Consider the following 27756-nt stretch of genomic DNA (forward strand, 5'->3'; position numbering starts at 1 on the left):
CATCAGAGAGGATTTAGACAGAAAAGAACAACCTTAACTTCAGAAGCTCATAAGTACTGAAAGGATTAAGATTTTTTAATAGAAGTAATTTACAAATCTGTTTAACTTTCTGGAGCCAGTTGATTATATATATATATATATATATAATATCTATCTATCTAAAAAAAAGTTTTTTCCTGGAATACCCCTTTAACATGGACAGAGGTGTCAGCAGAGAGCACTGTGGTTAGACTGGAAAGAACTACGCAACTTCCGCTGTAGCATGCAGCAGCTGATAAGTACTGGAAGGATGAAGATTTTTGAATTGAAAGCAACATTTTGCAAAACTACAACTCCCAGCATGTCCGGACAGCCATCGGCTGTCCGGGCATGCTGGGAGTTGTAGTTTTGAAACATCTGGAGGTCCGCAGGTTGAAGACCACTGGTATAGAGGTTAATTGTTGAAGCATGTATATGGCATAAGCCAGGTCGGTTGTATCTTATGGTAGATGCCATTCTTACTGAGACTTGAGAAAGGAGGCGTGGCCTCCGAAACGTCGGAAGTATCCGGCGCCTGTAATACCTTATCCCTTCATGAGAGGAAGGAGCACTTGGAACCGGGAGCCCAAGCCAGGGTGAAAATTACCTGGATAAAGACTAACCAGGAGCCCGTGAAAGGGTGAAAACAACCCGGAATCCAAGGTTTTCTGGCGCTTAGAGAGTGTTAGGTTCGACCCCAAAGGCCGAGACGTCTTCTGTCGGCGGATGCCCAATTTGTGCGTGGAAAGCCTGTATGGGGCTGCAGTCACCCAACGTTCCTTCCAACACTACCTGCCATTCAAAATCACGATACAAACACAAGTGTTGTCTCTGTAAGCTGAAGGCAGAACTGGCCTAGCCCTCTTGCAGTGTATTTTCTTATATAGCCCATTTCCAATAAGGCTGCTCAGTAAGCTTTACATTGTACAAACACAGGGAAACCATCAATCTTTCACATAGTAAGAAGAAAGGTAAATACAAAATATACATTGCTTAAGCTCAAATATAATGAACCATTGTTTCAAGGACGCATCTGGGGTAGAAAAAGATAAGTGTCTGCATTCTTGAAGATAAGATGCCCATCGTCTAGTTAGTTATGTAGAATTCACAAGAAAGTTAGAATACAGTCACTTAGACCGAGAATAATCAAGTCTTCATACAAAATGGAGTCTTTGAACACAAAGATGGTTTCTCTTCTACCCAATTCCATCAGAGAGCACAATGGGTGAACATTTTTTGTAACCTTTTATATTAACTAAATGGTACTTAAAGCATTTGAAATTCTAAAGATTAGAAGTAGAGATGAGCGAACTTACAGTAAATTTGATTCGTCACAAACTTCTCGGCTCGGCAGTTGATGACGTATCCTGCATAAATTAGTTCAGCTTTCCGGTGCTCCGGTGGGCTGGAAAAGGTGGATACAGTCCTAGGAAAGAGTCTCCTAGGACTGTATCCACCTTTTCCAGCCCACGGGAGCGCCTGAAAGCTGAACTAATTTATGCAGGAAAAGTCATCAACTGCTGAGCTGAGAAGTTCGTGACGAATCGAATTTACTGTAAGTTCGCTCATCTCTAGTTAGAAGTGTGCGTCTTTTCTATTGAAAGATACCATTCTTACTGCTTATGGTTTGTAGACATTGGTTCATCAGACTCTCTAGATTCCTGTTATATTCCGTTATACTCCATGTAGGTGTCAATGCTACAGCTGGGGCTGGGTGTATAGTCCGTGTATACTGCTGGGGAATAAATATATTCTTGTGACGTGTTGATGGGTAAATTCCCGTTTGTGTAGCCCGTAGGCACAAGTTCAGTAGTGGTCTGTAGATCTGACTTGAAGCAAACATCTGATAGAGCAATAAATCTACTCTGGTCTTGTTTCTCCAAGCTGTCAGCATCATCCATCTCCATGACGTCATCCTTATCGCCATCGAGAATTTCAAGGAACATTTCCTTGATAAAATCACATTCCACCCCGAGATCTCCAGCTTCATCGACTTCTTCTTCTTCTGCTGGTTCAGTGACTGAGTGTATGTCAAGTGGAGTGATGTCTACTGACTTCTCAACAATGGTTATCTCCGGGACCAGAAACAATGGTTTGACGTCTTTACTTTCAAAACAATCTTGATGTCCAGCTGGGATGAGGTTTCCAGAATTCGGGTTAGTTTCACCAATATTTCTAGAGAGCATTTTAAGCCAGTTTCCACTAAGAAAAAAAAGTAAAATGCAGTAAGTAATTTTATTTTATTGACGACATTATTATTTTATTATTAGATTCACTGGAGGATGGAATCCTTGCATAGAAGAAAATTGATAGCACTTTGCACTTGATAGCACTTTGCACTTGATAGCACTTTGCACTTGATAGCACTTTGCACTTGATAGCACTTTGCGCTCTACAGCTGTCCAATAGACAGGGACTGGAGTGGCAAAATGGACTGAGAACCTCCATTCCCAAGATCGCTGGGAATCCCAGTATTAAATATTGGTCAATGATGTATAAAGTTGCCTGTGGTACTTAAAGGGATACTCTGGTGGAGGAAAAAAATGTTGCTTTCAATTTAAAAATCTTCATCCTTCCAGTACTTATCATCTGCTGTATGCTACAGAGGAAGTTGTGTAGTTCTTTCCAGTCTAACCACAGTGCTCTCTGCTGCCACCTCTGTCCATGTTAAGAACTGTCTGCAGCAGGAGCAAATCCCAATAGTAAACCTCTTCTGCTCTGGACAGTTCCTGACACAGACAGAAGTGGCAGCAGAGAGCACTGTGGTCAGACTGGAAAGAAGTACACAACTTCCTCTGGAGAATACAGCAGCTGATAAGTACTGGAAGGATTGGGATTTTTTAACAGAAGTAATTCACAAATTTGTTTAACTTTCTGCACCAGTTGATTTAAAAGAAAATATTTTCCAGTGGAGTACCCCTTTAAGGTTTAGCTAATTGTCATTAAAAATAGATGAGAAAGTTGACACATAGTTGCATAGCTTGTAAGGTTGAAAAGACTCCATCAAGTTCAGCCTAATGCTCTACTGTGTTGATCCAGATGAAAGCTTGTCCCATCAAAGTAGAAGATCGTCATATTGCTTCCCTTTTGTGAAAACTAGAGATGAGCGAACTTACAGTAAATTCGATTCGTCATGAACTTCTCGGCTCGGCAGTTGATGATTTATCCTGCATAAATTAGTTCAGCTTTCCGGTGCTCCGGTGGGCTGGAAAAGGTGGATACAGTCCTAGGAGAGAGTCTCCTAGGACTGTATCCACCTTTTCCAGCCCACGGGAGCACCTGAAAGCTGAACTAACTTTTGCAGGAAAAGGCAGCAACCGCCGAGCCGAGAAGTTTGTGACGAATCGAATTTACTGTAAGTTCGCTCATCTCTAGTGAAAACTAAAACTTAATAAAAATATATTGAACAGTAGAGATTGTCTATATAGTGACCATACCAACCTAAAAAGGGTTAGTAGGGGTTATTGTTCACGTATAGACACATAGGGGGAGATTTATCAAAACATGTGAAGAGGTAAAGTTGCTGAGTTGCCCATAGCAACCAATCAGATTGCTTCTTTCATTTTCCAGAGGTCTTTTCAAAAATAGAAGAAGCGATCTGATTGGTTGCTATGGGCAACTCAGTAACTTTTCCTCTGGACAGGTCTTGATAAATCTCCCCCATAGTAAACACCCTCTTGACGTGGGTGAAGGGCTGCCCTCATAGGGCAGCCCTTCACCCACGTCAAGAGGGTGTTTACTTGCTATTGTATGTTTCATTTTCCTCTCACTACTCAAGCATGCAGGTTGTATGGTCGTGTGCTATAACATGATTAAGGATTGCCGACAGTCCGAAACGCGTTGGTGTTTCATTTGCGTTTTCTTTTTTTTTCATTTGCATTTTATTATCTGTATAGGGTACTCACCAAATACTTTTATTACACCTCCTCCTCTCCATGAATGGAAGATTGTTGTCATTTATATCAGAATGTAAGACTGGCCCCTAGAAAATGGATGTATGTCATGGTGAGAGCCATTTACATTTGCTCACAGTATCAGTTGTTTAACCTGTTAAGGACCCATGACGTACCGGTACGTCATGAGTCCGCTCCCGTTCAATAACGCGGGGCCACGTCATAGCGGGTCGGCCCCGGCCTCTAACAACGGCCGGGACCCGTGGCTGATAGCGCGCATCATTGATTGCGGTGAAACTAAAACGTTGCCGGTTAGCTCAAGGAGCTGTTTGGGATCCCGAACAGCTTACAAGACAACTATAGGGTCCCTACCTGCCTCCTCGCTGTCCGATCGCCGAATGACTGCTCAGTGCCTGAGATCCAGTCATGAGCAGTCAAGCGGCAGAATCATCGATCAGTGGTTTCCTATGAGAAACCATTGATCAATGTAAAAGATCAGTGTGTGCAGTGTTATAGGTCCCTATGGGAGCTATAACACTGCAAAAAAAAAGTGAAAAAAGATCATTTAACCCCTTCCCTAATAAAAGTTTGAATCAGCCCCCTTTTCCCATTTAAAAAAAACTGTGTAAATAAAAATAAACATATGTGGTATCGCCGTGTGCGGAAATGTCCGAACTATAAAAATATATAATTAATTAAACCACACAGTCAATGGTGTACGCGCAAAAAAATTCCAAAATCCAAAATAGCATATTTTTGGTCACTTTTTATATCATGTAAAAATGAATAAAAAGCGATCAAAAAGTCCGATCAATACAAAAATGGTACCGATAAAAACTTGAGATCACGGTGCAAAAAATGAGCCCTCATACTCCCCCATACACTGAAAAATAAAAAAGTTATAGGGGTCAGATAATTACATTTTTAAATGTATTAATTTTCCTGCATGTAGTTATGATTTTTTCCAGCAGTACGACAAAATCAAACCTATATAAGTAGGGGATCATTTTAACCATATGGACCTACAGAATAAAGAGAAAGTGTTATTTTTACCGAAAAATGTACTTTGTAGAAATGGAAGCCCCCAAAAGTTACAAAATGGTGTTTTTTAAAAAAAAAAATTTTGTTTCACAATGATTTTTTCCCCTTTCGCCGTAGATTTTTGGGTAAAATGACTGACGTCATTACAAAGTAGAATTGGTGGCGCAAAAAATAAGCAGTCATATGGATTTTTAGGTGCAAATTTGAAAGAATTATGATTTTTTTAAAAGGGGTACTCTGGTAAAAACCTTTTTTCTTTTAAATCAACTGGTGGCAGAAAGTTAAACATATTTGTAAATCACTTCTATTAAAAATTCTTAATCCTACCAGTACTTATTAGCTTCTTAATGCTACAGAGGAAATTCCTTTCTTTTTGGAACACTGACGACATCACGAGCACAGTGCTCTCTGCTGACATCTCTGTCCATTTTAGCAACCATGCACAGCAGATGTATACTAAGGGCAGCATTGTGGCTCAGTGGTTAGCACTGCTGCCTTGCAGTGCTGGGGACTTTGGTTCAAATCCCACCAAGGAAAACAATAAATAAAGAGTTATTATTATTATAATGATGTCAGCAGAGAGAACTGTGCTCGTGATGTCATCAGAGAGCATTCCAAAAAGAAAATAATTTCCTTTGTAGTATTCAGCAGCTAATAAGTACAGGAAGGGTTAAGATTTTTTAATAGAAGTAATTTACAAATATGTTTAACTTTCTGCCACCAGTTGATTTGAAAGAAAAAAAGGTTTTCACCGGAGTACCCCTTTAAGTTAAGGAGGAAAAACGGAAAAACCCCGGGTCCTGAAGGGGTTAAGGCTATGTTATTACTCCGTGAAGGAAGCTTATGCCGAACATGGCCATAGCCCCTCCTTTTGCCTCCCGTCAAGGTGATATGCATGCTATAGTTTTTCCTGTATAGAAACTGCAGACACAATACCTTATACATTTAGCATTTTGGCCAATGGCTAATGTATGCAACAAAACGGCTATACAGTCTAATATATCGGGGGTTTAACACTCATGACGCATAAAGTGCTTTTTCAGTACTTTGCCTTCAGCTGTCCAGGCATGCTGGGAGTTGTAGTTTTACAATAGCTGGAGGTCCACTGGTTGGAGCAGTAGTTCATAACCAGTGTGCCTCCAGCTGTTGCAAAACTACAACTCCCTTTGCCTGACTAAGCATGCTGGGAGTTGTAGTTTTGCAACAGCTGGAGGCACACAGGTTGGGAAACACTGTTCCATGCCCTCACCCCTCTTAGCCTCCATATCCTTCTTCTCCTGAGCCTCCATACCCTCACCCCATTAGCCTTTAGGTCATCTTTCCTCCTTAGCCTCCATATTTTCCCTCCATGCCCTCACCCCTCTTAGCCTCTACGTCAGTGTTTCCCAATCAGGGTGACTACAGCTGTGGCAAAACTACAACTTTCAGCATGCCCAGACAGCCAAAGGCTGTCTGGGCATGCTGGGAGTTGTAGTTTTGCCACAGCTGGAGACACCCTGGTTGGCAAACACTGGGTTGGAGTTACTGTTTGGGCAATGGGTACTACTTGGGAAATACTGAAAGAGAATCAGAATCTGCATGAACAAAATGCTATGTTTGGATTGAATGTTTTCTCATTACTGACCTGTGGCGTATTCATCAGGGTTAATAAGAGCTGACTTCTGTCAGGATCAGGGATGGTCTTTAGCCATTTCTTACAGCTTTGCGGGAAAGAAAATGGGAGGAAGAGTCAGGTAAGATTTACATCTGTGTTCACACTGGTGCATTATGGACACATTTTGCATCCGTACTACAGTCACAAGTCCCAGTCTGTGTGTGGGTCCGATAGACGTATGGTCAGTCAATGAAAAAAATAGAGGTGCCATAAAAACTAAATATGTTATTATATATAGAGATGAGCGAACTTACAGTAAATTCGTCACAAACTTCTCGGCTCGGCTGTTGATGACTTATCCTGCATAAATTAGTTCAGCTTTCCGGTGCTCCCGTGGTCTGGAAAAGATGGATACAGTCCTAGGAAAGAGTCTCCTAGGAATGTATCCACCTTTTCCAGCCCACGGGAGCATCGGAAAGCTGAACTAATTTATGCAGGATAAGTCATCAACTGCCGAGCCGAGAAGTTTGTGACGAATCAAATTTACTGTAAGTTCGCTCATCTCTAATTATATACACTGCTCGAAAAAATAAAGGGAACACTAAGATAACACCTCCTAGATCTGAATAAATGAACTAATAGAGGAATGTGCTGAAATCACAAAATCACATAAAAATGATCAATGGAAATCAAATGTACCAACCCCTGGAGGTCTGGATATGGAGTCACACCCAAAATCACAGTGGAAAACCCCACTACAGGCTGATCCAACTTTGATGTAATGTCCTTAAAACAAGTCACAATGAGGCTCAGTAGTGTGTGTGGCCTCCACGTGCCCGTATGACCTCCCTACAATGCCTGGGCATGATCCTGATGAGGTGGTGGATGGTCTCCTGAGGGATGTTCTCCCAGACCTGGACCCCCCACAATCTCCAGAACGGGCCCTGGCTCTCCCTGTCCATGGAGTGGCATTTCAGCAAGCACTCCATGCACTGTCTATCTTGGCAAACCCATAGAGCAGTGTTTCCCAACCAGGGTGCCGCTGGGAGTTGTAGTTTTGCAACAGCTGGAGGCACCCTGGTCGGGAAACACTGCCATAGAGAATACATGGTACGTGTACCAACACACACTGTTCCATGCACCGGGAAAGACAGGCCCCTGCTCTGGAGATTGTGAGGGATCCTAGAGGTCGGACCCACCGGGATTAGACACATATCCCCTCTGCTCTGGATAGGAGGATAAATATAGTGGAGTACCCCTTTAAAGGGGTATTCCAGGCAAAAAAAAAATTTTATATATCAACTGGCTCCGGAAAGTTAAACAGATTTGTAAATTACTTCTATTAAAAAATCGTAATCCTTCCAATAGTTATTAGCTTCTGAAGTTTTCTGTCTAGGAACTGCACAGCTCCCGGGACGTGACATCATCATTGAGCAGTTAGACAGAAAACAACAACTCAACTTCAGAAGCTAACTGCTCGATGATGATGTCACGTCCCGGGAGCTGTGCAGTTCCTAGACAGAAAACTTCAGAAGCTAATAACTATTGGAAGGATTAAGATTTTTTAATAGAAGCAATTTACAAATCTGTTTAACTTTCCGTAGCCAGTTGATATATAAAAGATAGTTTTGGCCTGGATTGGAGGAGGGGATAGGAGGTCGAGATAGGAGGACGGGATAGGAGATCGGGACAGGAGGTCGAGATAGGAGGATGGGATAGGAGGTCGGGATGTGGGGTTGGGATATGACAACAATATATGAGGACGGGATAGGAGATCGGGATAGGAGATCGGGACAGGAGGTCGAGATAGGAGGATGGGATAGGAGGATGGGATAGGAGGTCAGGATAGGAGGTCGGGATAGGAGCTTGAGATTGGAGGACGAGATAGGAGGTCGAGATAGAAGATCTGGACAGGAGGTCGAGATAGGAGGATGGGATAGGAGATCTGGACAGGAGGTCGAGATAGGAGGATGGGATAGGAGATCGAGATAGGAGGACGGGATAGGAGGTCTGGATAGGAGATCGGGACAGGAGGTCGAGATAGGAGGATGGGATAGGAGGATGGGATAGGAGGACGGGATAGGAGGACGGGATAGGAGGTCTGGATAGGAGATCGGGACAGGAGGTCGAGATAGGAGGATGGGATAGGAGATCGAGATAGGAGGACGGGATAGGAGGTCGGGATAGGAGATCTGGACAGGAGGTCGAGATAGGAGGATGGGATAGGAGATCGGGATGTGGGGTTGGGGTATGACAACAATATATGAGGACGGGATATGAAGTCAAAAGCTTCCTCCTTTGTTTATTTTCCTCCCCAACCAGGATTATGAAGGAAAAACCGGGCAACGCCGAGTACTCAGCTAGTAAATAAATAAATAAATAAATTTAAAAAAATGTGTCCCCTTTTTAGGTTTATATTTTATCTCTGGTGGTTTTTCGTCGGACAACCAATACCCCAGACTACCTGATAATCCATCAGCGGGCCTCATTGAAAAGACAATTTCTTTGCAAATACAATTTTTTTTTTTGCTGGATACTTACTAACAGGAACACACTGAGCACAGGAAAATGCAAACAAAAATCACTGACGCAGATGATGGAATCGCTATTAGCATCATCTCATGAAACCGTAGGTCGTAGTCTGTAGACAAACGTAAGATGGGGTTAGGATATATAACATTAGGAACCTTCACTTACACTAAGTCCAGAATTATATCATTACATAATATCTACTAAGTCAGTGTTTCCCAACCAGGGTGCCTCCAGCTGTTGCAAAACTACAACTCCCAGCATGCCCGGACAGCCTTAGGCTGTCCGGGCATGCTGGGAGTTGTAGTTTTACAACAACTGGAGGTACCCTGGTTGGGAAATACAGTACTAAGTGAATATTTCCCTAACTGTGTTTCCTACCTAATGTGCCTCCAGGTGTTGCAAAACTACAACCCCCAGCGTGCCCAGACAGCGGAAGATTGGCAGCAGAGATCAGGGTCTTTATAAATTCCCCCCATAGTATTTTGATCAGTATTTTTTGCCAAAACTGACACCACGAAAAACTAAAGTGGAAAGGTTTGCACTTTAATCTGTGTTTTTGGACCCAATCCTGGTTTTGGCGAAACATGCTGATCAAAAAAAATATTATGTGTGAACCCAGCCTTAGGGTTACGTTCAGACGAGCGGATTTACAGCGTATTTTACGCTGCAGATGCGCCACTGAAGGACCTCTGTATGTTGCCTTTACATGTGCCTGCTTGGAGCGGCAATACGCCGCTACGTGCAGACACACTGAAGCGATGTGCGAGTCACTGCGCATGCACGGTGTACTCGCTCACATCGGGGCCGCTCCTCCTGCTCAATCAGCTAGGCCGAGAGCTGCCGCGATGTGCGAGTATACTTCGCATGCGCGGGGCGACTCGCACATCGCAGAGTGTCTGCTTGTAGGGGCGTATTGCCGCTCCGAGCAGGCACCTGTAAAGGCAGCATATAGAGGTCCTTCAGGGACGGATCCGCAGTGAAATACGCGCAGAAAATCCGCTCGTCTGAACGTACCCTTATAGTGAAAGGTCATTTAACCCTGGCAGAGATACAATGGGGGAGACTTATCAAAACCTGTGTAGTGGTAGAGTGGGGCAGTTGCCCATAGCAACCAATCAGATCACTTCTTTCATTTTTTAGAGGCCTCTTTGAAAATGAAAGAAGCGATCTGATTGGTTACTATGTTCACCTGCACCACTCTTCCTCTACACAGGTTTTGATAAATCTCCCTCAATATATCTACAGTGCTCGTATAATTAGCCCCAGTGGTGTAAACAAGGGGGTGGTTTCATAGTTATTACCGCATTTTTCGCCCTATAGGACGCACCGGCGTATAAGACGCACCCAATTTAAAGGTGCAAAATCTAAAAAATTTAAGATTTTGAACCCAATAGTGGTCTTCAACCTGCGGACCTCCAGATGTTGCAAAACTACAACTCCCAGCATGCCCGGACAGCCGTTGGCTGTCCGGGCATGCTGGGAGTTGTAGTTTTGTAACATCTGGAGGTCCGCAGATTGAAGACCACTGCATAGGAGGTAAAACTCACGTGTCCCCGTCGCTCCGGACCCGTCACCGCTGCCCTGGATGTCGCTCCATCGCTGTCGCCGTGTCCCCGTCGCTCCAGAACGTCTCTGCTGCCAGCCAGGTATCCTCGCTCTCCGTCGCCGCCATCACGTCGTTACGCACGCCGACGCACGTAAGCGACGACGTGATGACGAGGAAGGAGAGCGCCGGCCATATAGGGGATCCCTGAACGGAGAAGTCACCGAGGAGGCAGGTAAGGTCCCTCCCGGTGTCCTGTAAGCACTAACCCAGCTATTCAGTCGGGCTGTTCGGGACCGCCACGGTGAAATCGCGGCGGTCCCGAACAGCCGGGTTAGTGTCACTTTCCCTTCAGACGCGGCAGTCAGCTTTGATCACCGCGTCTGAAGGGTTAATACAGGGCATCACCGCGATCGGTGATGTCCTGTATTAGCCGCGGGTCCCGGACGTTGATGGCTGCAGGGACCGCCGCGATAGGGGTGTATTCGCCGTATAAGACGCACCGACTTTTCCCCCCCAGTTTTGGGGAAGATAAAGTGCGTCTTATACGGCGAAAAATACGGTACTGCCCCCCTTCAATTGTATAAGCATTTTCTGGGCATCCTAACTAAATCAGGACACTTCAGTGATAAGCTGATCACTTTACACCAGTGATTGTGTCTTGTAGTACGCTGAGGTTAACCCCTTAAGGACCACAGGTTTTTTCTGCTTTTGCACTTTCATTTTTTCCTCATCCCCTTCTAAAAATCATCATGTTTTCAATTTTGCACCCTACAGACTCATATGGGGCTTATTTTTTTGTGCCATCAATTGTACTTTATATTGACATCAATCACTTCACCACAAAATTTGACCAAAATTTGACAAAAAATATACAGTTTTGGACTTTGGAATTTTTTTTATGTGTACGCCATTGACAGTGCGGTTTAATTAACCTTATATTTTTTATAGTTCAGACATTTACCCACGTGGCGATACCACACATGATTATTTTTATTATGTTTATATATTTTTTATATGGAATGTGGAAAAAGGGGGGTGATTTAACTTTTAATAAGGAAGGGGGTTAATGTGCGTGTTTTTAAACTTTTTAAACCTTTTTTTTTTTTTTTACACCTTTAGTCCCCTTAGGGGACTTTTAGGAGGAATCATTAGATTCCTCATACAGATGGCGTGGCGATCGCTGCATTTTGGCTATTAACGCCAGCCCTCAGATAGAAGAATCAGCTGGGGGCCGGCAGGTATGGCACACTCCATACCTGCTTAACGGCACATGGACTGGTATACACGTCCTTGGTCGTTAAGGGGTTAAAGATTGAGGGTGCACATCATTTCACAAGACAGGCTTCATAGACCTACACAGATGGGAAGTGAAGCGCTTAAAGCGTACCTGTTAGATACCACACAAAAAAAAAACTGTTATGTGCTGCTCAGTACCTCATCCTGACCATTTTTGTGTCTCTATCACCAATATTTCACTAGAAAGAAGCATATTACAGCTGCTCAATGTCTTTTCCATCTTGCCAAATGAAGGGGGCGTGACCTTCTCTTGCCTGCACTGTGATGACTCCTCCCCCTCCCTCACTTTGCTGACTCACTGCTCTTGAGAGCCTGGCAGCCATGCTCTGTAACCCTTTCCTCTCTGGATTTATGCTGTACACACAGACACACAATGATTATTAGAGATTGTCTGTACTCTACCACAAAAGACAATATCGTGAGTGTATAACTTACATCTTCCTAAATTAGTACAAAGGTTTAGTGCTAAAAGTACAGTGTTTTTTTTATGCATACATTTTCTATATGCTCCTATGTCATTCCTGTGTATCATCCTTAGGTAGTCCTGTAATGCTGGGACTTGTAGTTTTGGAATAGTTGGAACAGTGTTTGGATAACTCTTTTTTACAGCAGTGTTGCCTTCAGCTCTGTGCCTACAGCTTTGTGCAAAACTACAACTCCCAGTGTGCCCAGACATCCTTTGACTACCAAGGCATGCTTGGAGTTGTAGTTTTGCAACAGCTGGAGGCTCATGTTTAATAAAACTCTGTGTTACAGCAGTGTTGCTACAGGCTGTGTTCCTCCTGCAGCCTTGTCAATCACCCATCTTGTGTCTATGACCCTTGGACACACTCATTCTGCTGTGGGACTCAGTGTCCCAGGAGGTATGGGGACCCCTAGTGGTGGGATTTTTCAGAGGCAGTTTTCTTTAATAAAATGTGAAAAACTATTGTTTTGCCAAGTACATGTACAACATATAAAAAGTTTTTATATCTGAAGGTGCCCATTTAAATCTCTTCTTGTTCTAATGATCGATGGAGGTCTTAGCACTGAGCTCCCAAATAATCAAAACTTTTGACATGTCTATGTGATATGTCAATTTATTACGTTATTTATTCAATTATTATTTTTAATGACAGGGACAAAAAACTCATCCAAGTAATATTATCTATGGAAGTTACAGCCCTACAGCAGTGAAACAGACGGAGTGTGGAGGGCCACAGGTTGGGGAACGTTGGCCTACAGTGATAATGGGTTTAAGTGATATATGTGACCGCCTATACATTATTTAGGCCCTTACCATTGTACCACACAGCCGCAGAGCTCCATTCACTCCATACACCATTGTAGGAAATACCATTTGGCTTTGATCGGACCTGTATTGTATAGTTCTGTCTTCGTCTGAGGAGTCTTTTCTTTATTACAGAGCAGGATTCCACTTGGTGCAGTGTAGTCACCTTAACCTGTTATTAGACATAATTGGGAAATGAGAAGATTCTGGCACTTGTTACTAGTAGATTAAAATACCGCGACCTATGTAGGTTAGCAATAAAAAGCCCTTCTCCAGAATGAAGAAAGCTGTCGCTACTACCCCCTATACGTTTCTTTATTTAATTTATACACTTTTGGTTATGTTTAACTACTTTTACAAAAAATACAAAAAAACGTAAACAAAATCGTTTTTCATCGCAATATTCTGACTCCTATATTTTTCTTATTTCTCCATCTACAGAGCTGTGCGAGGGGCTATTTTGTAGTGAGCTTTTCATTGATACATGGCATTTTGTCTATTCAACTTAAAGTGGTACTCCACTTGTGCCAGAAAGTTAAACAGGTTTGTAAATGACTTCCATTAAAAAATCTTTATGCTTCCAGTACTTATTAGCAGCTGTATGCTACAGAGGAAATTCTTTGCCTTTTGAATTTCTTTTTTTTGTCTTGTCCACAGTGTTCTCTGCTGACACCTCTGTCCGTGTCAGGAACTGTCCAGAGTAGCATAGGTTTGCTATGAGGAAGTAGCATAGGTTTGTAGCATTGGTTTGCCATGAGGAAAGAAATTCAAAAATAGAAGAATTTCCTCTGTAGCATACAGCTGCTAAAAAGTCCTGGAAGGATAAAGATTTTTTTAATAAAAGTAATTTACAAATCTGTTAAACTTTCTGGCACCAGTTGAGTTTTTCCACCGGAGTACCCCTTTAATGCCATGGTCACTTTTGACCATGGCATGTAGGGAGTTAAATGGCTGGAACTGGAGTTGTCATTGTTGGTGAGTGTCAACTGTAATGCACAGCCGGCACTTAGTTTATATAGAGCGCATTTTAGCTCATAGGCCTGAGTCATACATATCTCTCTATGTAAGACAGATGCTCTAGAGCAGTGTTCCCCAACCAGGGTGCCTCCAGCTGTTACAAAACTACAACTCCCAGCATGCCCAGACAGCCGAAGGCTGTCCGGGCATGCTGGAAGATGTAGTTTTGCAACAGCTGGAGGCGCCCTAGTTGGGAAATACTGCTCTAGAGACACAGTTTTCTTCCTTATTTTCCCACTAGAGTTAAAGGGGTACTCCGGTGGAAAACTTTTTTTCTTTTGAAATCAACTGGTGCAAGAAATTTAAACAGATTTGTAAATTACTTATATACAGAGGAAATTATTTTCTTTTTGGAAAACAGAGCTCTCTGCTGACATCATGAGCACAGTGCTCTCTGGTGACATCTCTGTCCATTTTAGGAACTGTCCAGAGCAGCATATGTTTTCTATGGGGATTTTCTCCTACTCTGGACAGTTCCTAAAATGGACAGAGATGTCAGCAGAGAGCACTATGGTCATGATGTCAGCAGAGAGCACTGTGTTCCAAAAAGAAAATAATTTCCTCTGTAGTATTCAGCAGCTAATAAGTACTGGAAGGATTGAGATTTTTTAATTGAAGTAATTTACAAATCCCCATAGAAAACATATGCTGCTCTGAACAGTTCCTAAAATGAACAGAGATGTCAGCAGAGAGCACTGTGGTCATGATGTCAGCAGAGAGCTCCTGTGTTTCCAGAGAATTTCCTCTGTAGTATTCAGCAGCTATTAAGTACTGGAAAGATTGAGATTTTTTAATAGAAGTAATTTACAAATCTGTTTAACTTTCTGGCACCAGTTGATAAAAAAAAAAAGGTTTCCACCGGAGTACCCCTTTAAAGTATATTCTATAAATGCCTGTTGGAACTATCATCTATCGGGAGCAAGGGAGTCTATTCTCCAGCGGAGAGGACATATCCTTCTTTATTGAAGACTATAGAAGTGTTGAAAGAGCCACACAGGTGCTAATTGGCTCATGGGGGTGGCAAGACTTTTAGGCTAAGTTTCCACTTGGTTTTTTTATGGCAGTTTTTGGAAAACTGTCGCTGCAGTTTTTGAGCCAAAGCCAGAAGTGTAGTCATAAGGAATAAGACATATAGAGGAAGGACTTACACTTCTCCTCCCTTATGGATCCACTTCTGACTTTGGCTCAAAAACTGCAGCGGTAGATATCCAAAAACTGCCAGAAAAAAACCCAAGTGGAAACCCAGAGGTCCACATCTTGGGCTTATGCTGTAAATCTTAAAGCATTACTGTCACTTTAAAAAACTTTTGACAAAGGTCACACAAACTTGTCAGAAAGTTTTTTTTTCGATCCAATTATGGGTTTTCAGACCACTGGTGATCACTAGATATAGCCGGTAGAACCATGTGGTTGTAGGAGTCGTGTCCTATAGTAAGTCCCTGGAGCCTGTGTCCTAGTGGATTGCTCCGCTGCTTGCTTCTTCTGCCTCCATCTAGCAATCAGAGAGGGTCTGAACACCCAGACTCCGACCGTTCAAAACTTTTTAAATATTTATAGGACATGTCAAAAAGTTTTTTTAATTTGACAGTTATTGGAATAACCCCTTTACCGTGCCATCTATCATTTTGTAAACTTGCCTTGTCTTGGCTTGCTAGTGATAAATACCATTACTTGCCTCCTTTGGTTCTTGTATGGTGCTTGTTTGGACTTCAAAAATCAGCTGGTGGAACAAGAAGTCATGACGTGTGTATCTGCTGTCCCAGCAAACTATTCCTGTCTCGTCTTCAACATCTTCAATAGTCACATTGACTGGAGTTTTAGGTTTAACTGAACGTTACAGAATAATATGTTAGTTATGGCCTAAAATGTTGTAACACAGTTGAGTTAAAACACGTTATGACTATTACTGGGAACATACATAGATGTTAGAGTAGTATTTATTTTTATGGAAGTGATGGCGAACCCAACATATTGTGAGCCCTTACATGAGACTCTTGACTCCATCAAGGGGGGGGGGGGGGGGGGGGGGTATGGCACACCAATTCAGCCAGGGCTGTGTTAATAAGCACACACGTCACTTTATTTTGTACACAGATCATAGAAAGATTTCTAAACATACACAAATCACAACTTTTTGGAGATGTAAATAATACCACAGAGCCCCCCATAAGCAGATAAGTAACTTGTATCTTCTGGATCCTGATGACAAAATTGCCAATAATAAGGGTGGGTTCACAGCACAATTTTACTATACGGTTTCGGCATACGGTTTCATAAAAAAAAAAAAAAGTATACAACCGTACACAAAACCGTGCCCATAGACTTCCCGTTCAAAACCGTATGCACCATAATGCATACGGTTGTCTCCATTTTTCAGACCACACGGTTTTTAACTTTTTTTTTTTTCGGACAGAAAACTGTGGCCTACCATGGTGTTTGGTCCGAGTGAAAAACTGTGTTAAACCGTATGCGTTTTTTTTAAACATGTTAGTCAATGGGAACCGTACAGACCTGTGTGTTTGTACGGTTCCATACGGTTTTCACCATACGGTTTTTGGCTTTGCTCAGTTTTTTTTCTTGGAATTTCAATCAAACAAGTAAAACGTTATTCATAATGGAGTGGAAAGCTAAAAACGTATACTTTTTTTTTTCTTACAGTTTTCAACCGTATACAGATAAAAATTTGTACACACGTTTTGATACAGTTTAGTCAGGTTTTGTGGAATCCGTTTTTTATCAAAAAACTGATACAGGAACTGTATTGCAAAAACGTGGTGTGAACCCTAATACTGATCTTTTATGGAGCATATGTGCTTTGGTATAACAAAGGAATGTCCAGCGCCAAGTGCGGTAAAACAACAGGTATTTTATTGTAGGATCAGCGGATACAAACTTGCATCAGGTTGGAGCCGACGTGTTTCGGACCATTGCAGGTCCTTAGTCATTGCCATGACTAAGGACCTGTAACGGTCCAAAACACGTCGAGGGAGAGAGCTGTCCACACACAGTGTTGGTTCCCAGATGTGCTTTGGGCCCACTGAGGCACCAGGGCCTTGGTGCAACTGCTACCTCTGCGCCCTCTATAGCTACGTCCCTGCCCATAAATGAAGCGAAAACAGATGTTTGCCCCATAACAGAAGCTCTATGGTTGGGTATCTGCAAGTATATGAAGACACAGGGTTATTACAGGCTGTAAGCGTCTTTGAAAAGAGGTAATTTTATAGGTTGTTGTGTAGGTGTGGATAGTTGGAGATGAATTTCAGATTATTCCTGCTTGTTTAGAGTTACTTTCTTTTGTATATGTAAATCAGACTGTACTGAGTTTTAATAGTTTTGTTTGTATCTAGGCCAGTGGTCTCCCAACTGTGGACCTCCAGATGTTGCAAAACTACAACTCCCAGCATGCCCGGATTTATCCCAGGTTGCAATGAGACCTGAGATCTGACTCACTAGTCAGCTGATGACAGGCAGCCTGTCTGCTTCAGTGGGTGGAGGGATCACTTGGTGGGAGAGAGATCAATCTGCAACTAATGCAACAGCTGTAGGCACCCTGATTGAAAACCACAGGTCTTTTGAATGGATGCAGCTCATTTATGTTTCATTGGGTGGGGTGGCTGATGTGTGGGAGGGAGGAAAATGGAATTATGGGATTTGTAGGCAAAGAAGGAAACTCAAACAGGAAATACCAGTTCACAAAAAGCTAGCCACAGTGTTATTGACGGTGGTAATATCACAACATAGACATTTAGCCCCAAGACAAGCGCAGATCCTTCCTAAGCATGTCCATTACCGTCTGCCAGGTACGTACTAAAATCACCTTATGGTGGAGAACCCCTTTAAAAACCTAATAAAAAAAAAAACCCGGATGTAACTGGTAATAACAGATGATAATGGATGAACAACATCAGGTTTTTTAAAGGGGTACTCCGCCCCTAGACATCTTATCCCCTATCTAAAGGATAGGGGATAAGATGTCAGATCGGGATCTACCATGCAGCACCCACTTTTAGCGGCTTCCGGAATCGCTGGAGGTCCTCAGGCTGAGTCCATCTCGACCACAAGGACGGAGCATAGTGACGTCACGGCTCCGCCCCCTCAATGCAAGTCTATTGGAGAGGTGGGACAGCTGTCACGCCCCCTCCCATAGGCTTGCACTGAGAGGGTGGAGCGTGATGTCACACGGGGGCGGATCCGTGACGTCACTATGCTCCGTCCCCGTGATTGCCAGTAATCAGACGGACTGATTCTAACAGGGTGCGTCGTGGAAGATCACGGGGATCCCCAGCGGCGGGACCCCCGCGATCAGGCATCTTATCCCCTATCCTTTGGATAGGGGATAAAATGTCTTAGCACCGGAGTACCCCTTTAAGTAAAAAAAAAAATAACGAATGATGGTCATCAGTTATCATCCGTTATTACCAGTTATTGCATCCGTTTTTTTTTTTCCCATCTTTTATTGTAATATAACGGCAGTAAAAAAAAAACAGGATGATACCTGTAGTGTGAACGGGGCCTAAACCTTATATAAACATTGGTTACGGAGCTGCCAAAGCTTCTTAGTGTACCGTAGCTACCAGCCACAAGAAACCAATGCTGGTCGCCCGTAGATTCTACTGCACACAAGACTAGGGAAAACTCTAAGACACAAAAATGTTTTTAAACCTGAGACTGTTTAGAGTTACGCACGGTCCGAAAACTTTCAGGAATTTTCCATTTTCTTTCTTTTGTATATGAAGTTAAAAAAATAAAAATCAGACTGTACTGAGTTTTAATAGTTTTGTTTGTTTCTAGGCCAGTGGTCTCCCAACTGTGGACCTCCAGATGTTGCAAAACTACAACTCCCAACATGCCCGGACAGCCAACGGCTGTCCGGGCATGCTGGGAGTTGTAGTTTTGCAATATCTAGAGGTCCACAGTTGGGAGACCACTGATCGAGGCCATGGAAAGCTTCAAACATTCCGAACGTTCCATCTCAAAGACATATCTCCTTCTGACCGATCTTATCTCACGCTCATCAGACCCTCATGTTTTGTTTTTGCTGGGTAAGTTTTCTATGTATAGAGGTTAGAAAAATGTCAACTTTCTTCAAGAAGCAGTAGCCTAGACCTAGTCTAAACTAATACGGGGCACGGAACATCTTAGCTATGAGGAGCGATTAAAGGAGTTACAATTGTTTAGTCTTGAGAAGAGACGTTTAAGGGGGGATATGATAAACGTATATAAGTATATTAATGGCCCATACAAAAAATAGGGAGAAAAACTGTTCCAGGTTAAACCCCCCCAAAGGACGAGGGGGCACTCCCTCCGTCTGGAGAAGAAAAAGTTTAGTCTCAAGGGGCGACACGCCTTCTTTACCATGAGAACTGTGAACTTATGGAACAGTCTACCTCAGGAACTGGTCACAGCAGGAACAATTAACAGGGTTAGATACATTCCTGGAACAAAATAAGATTAATGCTTATGAAGAAATATAAAATCCCATCCCTTCCCCAATATCGCGCCACACCCCTACCCCTTAATTCCCTGGTTGAACTTGATGGACATATGTCTTTTTTCGACCGTACTAACTATGCAACTATGTAACTAGTCAAGCATTACGTGGAAAGAAAAAAGCTATGTCCATGTGACAATAACAAGGGGGGGGTACATTTCTTGGGATTTTAAAGGGGTACTCCAGGGGAAAACAATTTAAAATTTTTTTAAATCAACTGGTGCCAGATTTGTAAATTTCTTCAATTAAAACATCTTAATCCTTCCAGTAATTATCAGTGGCTGGATGCTTTGCTTCACAGGCAGTTGTATTTCTTTCTGGAATTATTTTCAGTCTGACCGCAGTGCTCTCTGCTGACACCTCTGTCCGTATCAGGAACTGTCTGGAGCAGGATAAGTTTGCTATGAGGATTTTCTCCTGCTCTGGACAGTTCCTGACATGGACAGAGGTGTCAGCAAAGAGCACTGTGGCCAGACAGAAAAGAAATATACAACTTCCTCTGGAGCATACAGCAGCTGATAAGTACTGGAAGGATTAAGATTTTAAAATAGAAGTAATTTACAAATCTGTTTAACTTTCTGGCACCAGATGATTAAAACTAAAACATTTTCCACTGGAGTACCGCTTTAATGCTAATTCAGTGTGAAATACATTATCTGAACAGAGCCCTACAGTGCACGTTACCTTTATTCACCGGTTCAATTGTCTGGTTGTAAGAGTAGCCTCCATGGGACCTGACCTGAATATAATAGATATCAGCGGCTACAAAGGACTTGACGCTGATGTTACATATACATTCAGGAGGTGAACTGGGGTCAGAAAGCTGCACATTCTCTGGTACACAGTAGGAAGTTCTGAAATAATCAAAATTAAAGAAATTAACCATTTTTGTATAGTTAAAGCAGTTGTTCTTTGAAAGAAAAACAACCTGTGTATGGAGGCAAAAAGTATATTAAAGCAACTTACTAATATTATGTTAGTAGCCATACTGCACAGATCTCTCCATATTACACCACACTCTCTGAATACAGTCTGCTCCTCCCCCTCCCCTCCTGTCTGCTCGGGACGAGACCAGTGATGTGAAGGGAGGGAGCTCATGTTACTGCTCATTAGATTTGTAATTTATTAGACAAGCCTGCAGGAAGCCTGTCTCAGATACAGTAGTTTCAGTCAGAACAAGTGTACTGCTGTCTTATGTAATGAGCCATAAATATAATGAGCAGTAATACCAGCCCTCCCCTTCACATAACTAGTCTCATCCTGAGCAGAGAGGAGGGGCCAGGGACAGAGCAAACTGCATTCAGAAACAACCTGTGTATGTGCCAACCTGTGTATGTACAAAAAAGCAACTTACTAATATAATGTTATTAGCCATAGTGCACAGATCTCTCCGTATCAGCTCTGCTTTATCCCTTGTAGATGTGACATCAGGTCACACTCTCTAAAAGCAGAGCTTTCATCCCTGCTCCCCCTCCCTTCCTGTCTGCTCAGGATGAGACCAGTAATGTGAAAGGGGAGCTCCTATTACTGCTTATTAGACTTCAAGGCAGCATGAATCCTTTCTCAGATAAGACAGCAGTGAGCCTGTTCTCACAGAAACTACTAAGAAAGACCATCTGCTGCCTTAAAATCTAATAAGCAGTAGTATGTGCTCCCCTCTTCACATCACTGGTCTCATACTAAGCAGACAGCAGGGAAGGGAGAGCTGGAATGGGAGCTCTGAATGTGATGTAATGTACAGCTACAAGGGAGAGAGCAGAGTTGATATGGAAGATCTGTGCCGTATATTATTAAGTTGCTTTATTATACTTTTTGACACCAAACACAGGCTGTTTCTTTCCCTGGGCAACCCGTTTAATCCATATACAGTTAATTCTCTTTGGGCTGCTCTACAGTTACCAGATAAAAATTATATTTGCAAATAAGGAAGACAAAAATGTCTAGAATTTAAGCCATACAAGAAGCCAAAAGTTGATATTATGATGCCATAAATAGTCAATGGCTGTCTGGGCATCCTGGTAGTTGTAGTTTTGCAACAGCTGGAGAGTCACAGGTTGGAGACCACTGATCCATATTAAGATCCTCTTTCTAACATAACTAGAGAGGAAATTTACCTTTTTTTCTGATAATTATACTCCAGCAGAAAAACATGGCTGCAGTTGGTGTATGTGTTAGACACTTTCCAAGTGCAAAACATTTCGGTGATATAGTCATTATAGCAGTCCAGGTTTAGAATGTGAAGCTGCTTCTGAGCTGTAAAGGAAGAAATTATATATTTTTATGCAATAGACAACATATATATCCTATGATAAAGCATACATAGCCAGAGGTCCTTGATATAGCACACATAGTCAGGGGTCCTTGAGATAGCATACATAGTCAGGGGTCCTTGATATAGCACACATAGTTAGGGGTCCTTGATATAGCATACATAGTCAGAGGTCCTTGATATAGCACACATAGTCAGAGGTCCTTGATATAGAATACATAGTCAGAGGTCCTTGATATAGCACACATAGTCAGAGGTCCTTGATATAGAATACATAGTCAGAGGTCCTTGATATAGCACACATAGTCAGAGGTACTTCATATAGCACACATAGTCAGAGGTCCTTGATATAGCATACATAGTCAGAGGTACTTCATATAGCACACATAGTCAGAGGTCCTTGATATAGCATATATAGTCAGGGGTCCTTGATATAGCATACATAGTCAGAGGTCCTTGATATAGCATACATAGTCAGAGGTACTTCATATAGCACACATAGTCAGAGGTCCTTGATATAGCACACATAGTCAGGGGTCCTTGATATAGCATACATAGTCAGGGGTCCTTGATATAGCATATATAGTCAGGGGTCCTTGATATAGCATACATAGTCAGGGGTCCTTGATATAGCATGCATATTCAGAGGTCCTTGATATAGCATACATAGTCAGAGGTCCTTGATATAGCATACATAGTCAGGGGTCCATGATATAGCATACATAGTCAGAGGTACTTCATATAGCACACATAGTCAGAGGTCCTTGATATAGCACACATAGTCAGGGGTCCTTGATATAGCATACATAGTCAGGGGTCCTTGATATAGCACACATAGTCAGAGGTCCTTGATATAGCATACATAGTCAGGGGTCCTTGATATAGCCTACATAGTCAGAGGTCCTTGATATAGAATACATAGTCAGAGGTCCTTGATATAGCCTACATAGTCAGAGGTCCTTGATATAGCACACATAGTCAGGGGTCCTTGATATAGCATACATAGTCAGGGGTCCTTGATATAGCACACATAGTCAGAGGTCCTTGATATAGCATACATAGTCAGGGGTCCTTGATATAGCATACATAGTCAGAGGTCCTTGATATAGCACACATAGTCAGAGGTCCTTGATATAGCATACATAGTCAGGGGTCCTTGATATAGCATGCATATTCCAAGGTCCTTGATATAGCATGCATATTCCAAGGTCCTTGATATAGCATACATAGTCAGAGGTCCTTGATATAGCACACATAGTCAGAGGTCCTTGATATAGCATACATAGTCAGGGGTCCTTGATATAGCATGCATATTCCAAGGTCCTTGATATAGCATGCATAGTCAGAGGTCCTTGATATAGCATGCATATTCAGAGGTCCTTGATATAGCATACATAGTCAGGGGTCCTTGATATAGCACACATAGTCAGGGGTCCTTGATATAGCATACATAGTCAGGGGTCCTTGATATAGCATACATAGTCAGGGGTCCTTGATATAGCATACATAGTCAGAGGTCCTTGATATAGCATACATAGTCAGAGGTCCTTGATATAGCATACATAGTCAGAGGTCCTTGATATAGCATACATAGTCAGAGGTCCTTGATATAGCATACATAGTCAGAGGTCCTTGATATAGCATACATAGTCAGAGGTCCTTGATATAGCATACATAGTCAGGGGTCCTTGATATAGCATACATAGTCAGGGGTCCTTGATATAGCATACATAGTCAGTGGTCCTTGAAAGGAATTGTCTAGGATTAGAATAATAGGATCTACAACCGTTTTGTCTATGAGTTTTATTGGACATTGCCCGTCAGCCCTATTGAATTCATTAGGGATCAACCAAATCCAGCTGAAGTTGCAGGGCGCTCCTCTGAGGGCCACTGTCCTTATGATTTAGCGATCGTGTGGGTCTCAGCACCATGACCCTGACTGATCCAAAATTCCATCACTATGACTTTTTCACAATTTTTGCTTTAAATTTAAAAAAACAGCGATATAAACAGATACCATTCTTCTGGGATCACACTGCGCAAAATTCCTGGAAAATCTGTGAGTAAAATACAATCCGCGCAAGAGAGAAGCTAGAGTTAAGTCAGCGTCAATGTGTAGAGGACTGTCCGTCTTCACAAGCAAGAGAGGGGAAACACATCGATGGTCATATAGTGCCCTATATGGTAATAGATTACCCATCCACCATACTGGTGTTAAATAGATATTCCTTTTAAAAACGTATCCACATGGCAAGGGATAGGGTAAGATCACGGCCCACTGCTGAGACCTCCACTATCTAAATGATTAGGGGATTAGTATTATGCTACTGTAATAAACCCTGTCCACCCCCACATGCTATCAATAGTACAACAATGTGTAAATCATCATCAAGCAGAGTGCCAACCTGTTAAAGGGGTACTCCGGTGGAATCATGACCACAGTGCTCTCTGCTGACATTTCTGTCCATTTTAGGAACTGTCCAGAGCAGCATATATTTGCTATGGGGATTTTCTCCTACTCTGGACAATTCTTAAAATGCACAGAGATGTCAGCAGAAAGAAATATGGCCATGATTCAGCAGAGAGCTCTGTGTTCCAAAAAGAAAAGAATTTTCTCTGTAGTATTCAGCAGCTAATAAGTACTGGAAGGATTAAGATTTTTAATAGAAGTAATTTATATATCTGTTTAACTTTCTGCCACCAGTTGATTTAAAAAAACATAAAAAAAGAAGCTTTCCACCAGAGTACCCCTTTTAAGTCTAGTGCACTTTTTCCAGCACTGTCATTGTATAACAGAGAGGAGTAAGTGCTGTGATTTGTCTGAAAAGTAATGGAAGGGAAGTACAGGTGTGAGTTGTGCTGGCCAAACACCTCAGCTCTAGTCCTGACCCCTGAAATGGAGAGTATGATTAATAGTTGTGCACCATGGAGGGGAATTGTAGACGCTCAATAATAGCAATGAGAGTCGGGAAATCACCCTGGCACCACTCTAAAGAATTAATATAACAAGACCATGCAATTTTTTAAATTGCATTATTTTATATGTATATTTAGCTACAGTGTTCCTTCATTTATAGAGGTTTTTTTTTTTGGGGGGGGGGGGGGGGTCTCCTCAGGAAGACCACCAAGCTGACCTTGCTCATGCAATGCTTCTAGGGAAAAAATAAATATGCAGAAGGATAAACAAGAGCAGGTTCTCTAGTGCCACCTAGTGGAGGTAGATTTCCTATAAATCAATGCCTGTCCCCTAAAAGAGCCTTGAAACATGACTAGGGATTGTCAACCAAACCAGAATTTCCTCCAGTTCAGTACCATTGTTTTCTAAATCAATGCACTATTGTTTCTGAATGAGTTTGTAGGATTTCTGGCCCGATCAGAAGCCGGATTAAGGGACATTTGCTCTATGACACCAAGAACACCAGGGCGGGTCACTTACCAGCACACAATGTGTCTAATATTACCAGAAGCCATATTATGGTCACCTGTGGCTGAGAAACAGCAGAGGTCTCCATTATCAGTCACCAGCATCTAAAAGTCAAAAGCAAAAAATAATAAAGAAAAAAGTTAAAAGCAAAAATAAGAAATAAAAACTGTAAAATATTTTTTGTAAGAAGGCTTTGTGTCATTCCCATGTCTATATAAGGCGCAAACCGTGCAGGATGTGTAAACATTGGGTCTGTGATAAAGAATTGGGAGAATTGGGAAAATTCAGGAAAAAGAAAAAAAATGACCCTATCAGAGGAGAGTGTGAGTTATTTCATGCTTAAAGGGGTACTCTTTAAGCATTTTTCTTTTTTTCTTAAATCAACTGGTGCCAGAAAGTTAAACAGATTTGTAAGTTACTTCTATAAAAAAAATCTTAATCCTTCCAGTACTTATCAGCTTCGATATGCTCCACAGGAAGTTCTTTTCTTTTTTTTATTTATTTTCTGTCTGACCACCGTGCTCTCTGCTGACACCTCTGTCCATGTCAGGAACTGTCCAGAGTAGGAGCAAATCCCCATAGTCCATAGTCCCTAACATGGAAAGAGGTGTCAGCAGAGAGCATTGTGGTCAGACAGAAAAGAAATAAAAAAATAAAAATAAAAACTTCCTGTGGAGCATATAGAAGCTGGTAAGTACTGGAAGGATTAAGATTTTTTAATAAGAAGTCATTTACAAATCTGTTTAACTATCTGGCATCAGTTGATAAAAAATAAATAAAAAATACCAGGCTCAACATTTTGTTCCTATAAAATGCTTTATAGGTTATTCCAGGGCAGTGGTCTCCAAACTGTGTACCCCCAGATGTTGCAAAACTACACCTCCACGCATGCCCGGACAGCCGTAGGCTGTCCGGGCATGCTTGGAGTTGTAGTTTTGCAACATCTGGAGGTCCACAGTTTGAAGACCACTGTTGTAGGGGATTTAAATTTTGTCTGCCTTCTACTGCCACTAGGGGGAGTTTGTGAGCATACTGCATACTGTGTTGTTATCTAGTTTAATAGTATGCCAGAATCTTGAACGAGAGATGAAAGGGAGTAATACTACAGAAATAGACTAAACAGGGATGTTTGTAGTCTCCCTGCTAGATGGGGTCCTGAATGGGGCAAATTTTGGGGGAGAAAACAATTTGGCAGATGGACTTGAAAACCTGATCCTTTTTTCACGGAGGAGAATAATCCTCTGCCAGACAAGCGTGGAAATAGCTTACTGCCCACACCCGGTTTAGATTACATGCATGCTTGGCCGAGCTGACCATGCATATATGGGGGGGGGGGGTTGTCAGTGATAAATAGCTGTCAGCATTTCTAATATATTTCTAATGGTATTTATTGGTGCATTTAAATATACTGAAGATTATCGTGCATTGCAGTTCTAGTAGCTGAGCTGATGTATACTGGAGGATGTCACTAAATAAGGGAACTAAAATAGGAGATTAGGTAAATACATGTGGCCCCTTCCTATGACCCTAAACGGTATGAAAATCATCTGAGCCAATGTAAGATGATATCTGCCTTGAGTTAAAAAGCAGAAGCAGATTTTCTGTACACGAAACCAACAACAAGCTTATACAGTCAACAAATACCCAACATACTGGTGACTAAGAACAAGCTTCAGCCAATGGGGGGCAGTCACGTGTGTCTATTGTAAGCAGGCAGCAGGTAAAATGGTGGATGGGAAGTTTTATTACTTAGGGTCGGAACACACTACGTTTTGTGGACCCCGTTAATCGTATCCGTCGGCATCCCACCGAAAACGGGATGCTGACGTGTACTGTTAACGGGCGCAGCGGACCCCATTCAATTCTATGGCCGAAAGGAGTGAATTAGTCACTCCTTTCGGGACGTGGGTGCTATTTCAAAAGCACAACTGCCCCTGTCATGAGTGCGTTTAAAATAGCGCGTATGTCCTGAACGGAATCACTAGGGGTGACTCCGTTCTGCAGCAGAAGTGAATGGGGTGCACTGCTCCCGTTAATAGCATAGGTCGGCACCCCGTTTTCGGCTGGATGCTGACGGATATGTGGGCCAAGACGTACTGTGTTCTGACTCATAGCCCTGTTACCTCTTGACAAAGCCGTGTGTACGGCGAAACATGTCGAGGGGGGCTAGAATCTGATTTTAAAACACAGTGGTGTCCTTTCCCTCAGTATGGCACACTGCAGGTGCATACTGCAATACTATTGAGTCCTGGCAGTACTCTTTGCACCTAATATTTCTGGAAAGAGAGACACCCTGATTTTTTAATCTTTTTTGTGTGTGAACTAATATGAAACAATAAACATTTTTCTTAATATATGGTAAATT

General features: G+C 42.3%; 1 protein-coding gene across 1 annotated transcript; it reads right to left on the bottom strand.

Moving 5' to 3' along the window:
• Positions 1-1576: 1576 nt before the first annotated feature.
• IL4R (interleukin 4 receptor) lies at positions 1577-25497 on the bottom strand. Its single transcript, XM_056536673.1, has 9 exons — positions 25404-25497; positions 21813-21951; positions 20383-20552; positions 15883-16034; positions 13200-13362; positions 9088-9187; positions 6577-6652; positions 3924-4000; positions 1577-2220 (listed from the first exon to the last, which is right to left on the bottom strand). The coding sequence occupies exons 1-9, from the start codon at positions 25477-25479 to the stop codon at positions 1683-1685; spliced, it is 1491 nt and encodes a 496-aa protein (XP_056392648.1). The 5' UTR covers positions 25480-25497; the 3' UTR covers positions 1577-1682.
• Between the last annotated feature and the right edge of the window lie 2259 nt (positions 25498-27756).

This window comes from Hyla sarda, chromosome 8 (assembly GCF_029499605.1).
Source record: "Hyla sarda isolate aHylSar1 chromosome 8, aHylSar1.hap1, whole genome shotgun sequence".
NCBI lineage: Eukaryota > Metazoa > Chordata > Amphibia > Anura > Hylidae > Hyla > Hyla sarda.

Coding starts and splice junctions, on each gene's coding strand:
- IL4R (XM_056536673.1), bottom strand. CDS start 25,479: ATGGAGACCTCTGCTGTTTCTCAGCCACAGGTGACCATAATATGGCTT. Junction 13,363..15,882: donor CCATACAAGAACCAAAGGAG/GCAAGTAATGGT, acceptor GTCTAATAACAG/GTTAAGGTGACTACACTGCA. Junction 6,653..9,087: donor TGCTCAGTGTGTTCCTGTTA/GTAAGTATCCAG, acceptor TTTCCCGCAAAG/CTGTAAGAAATGGCTAAAGA.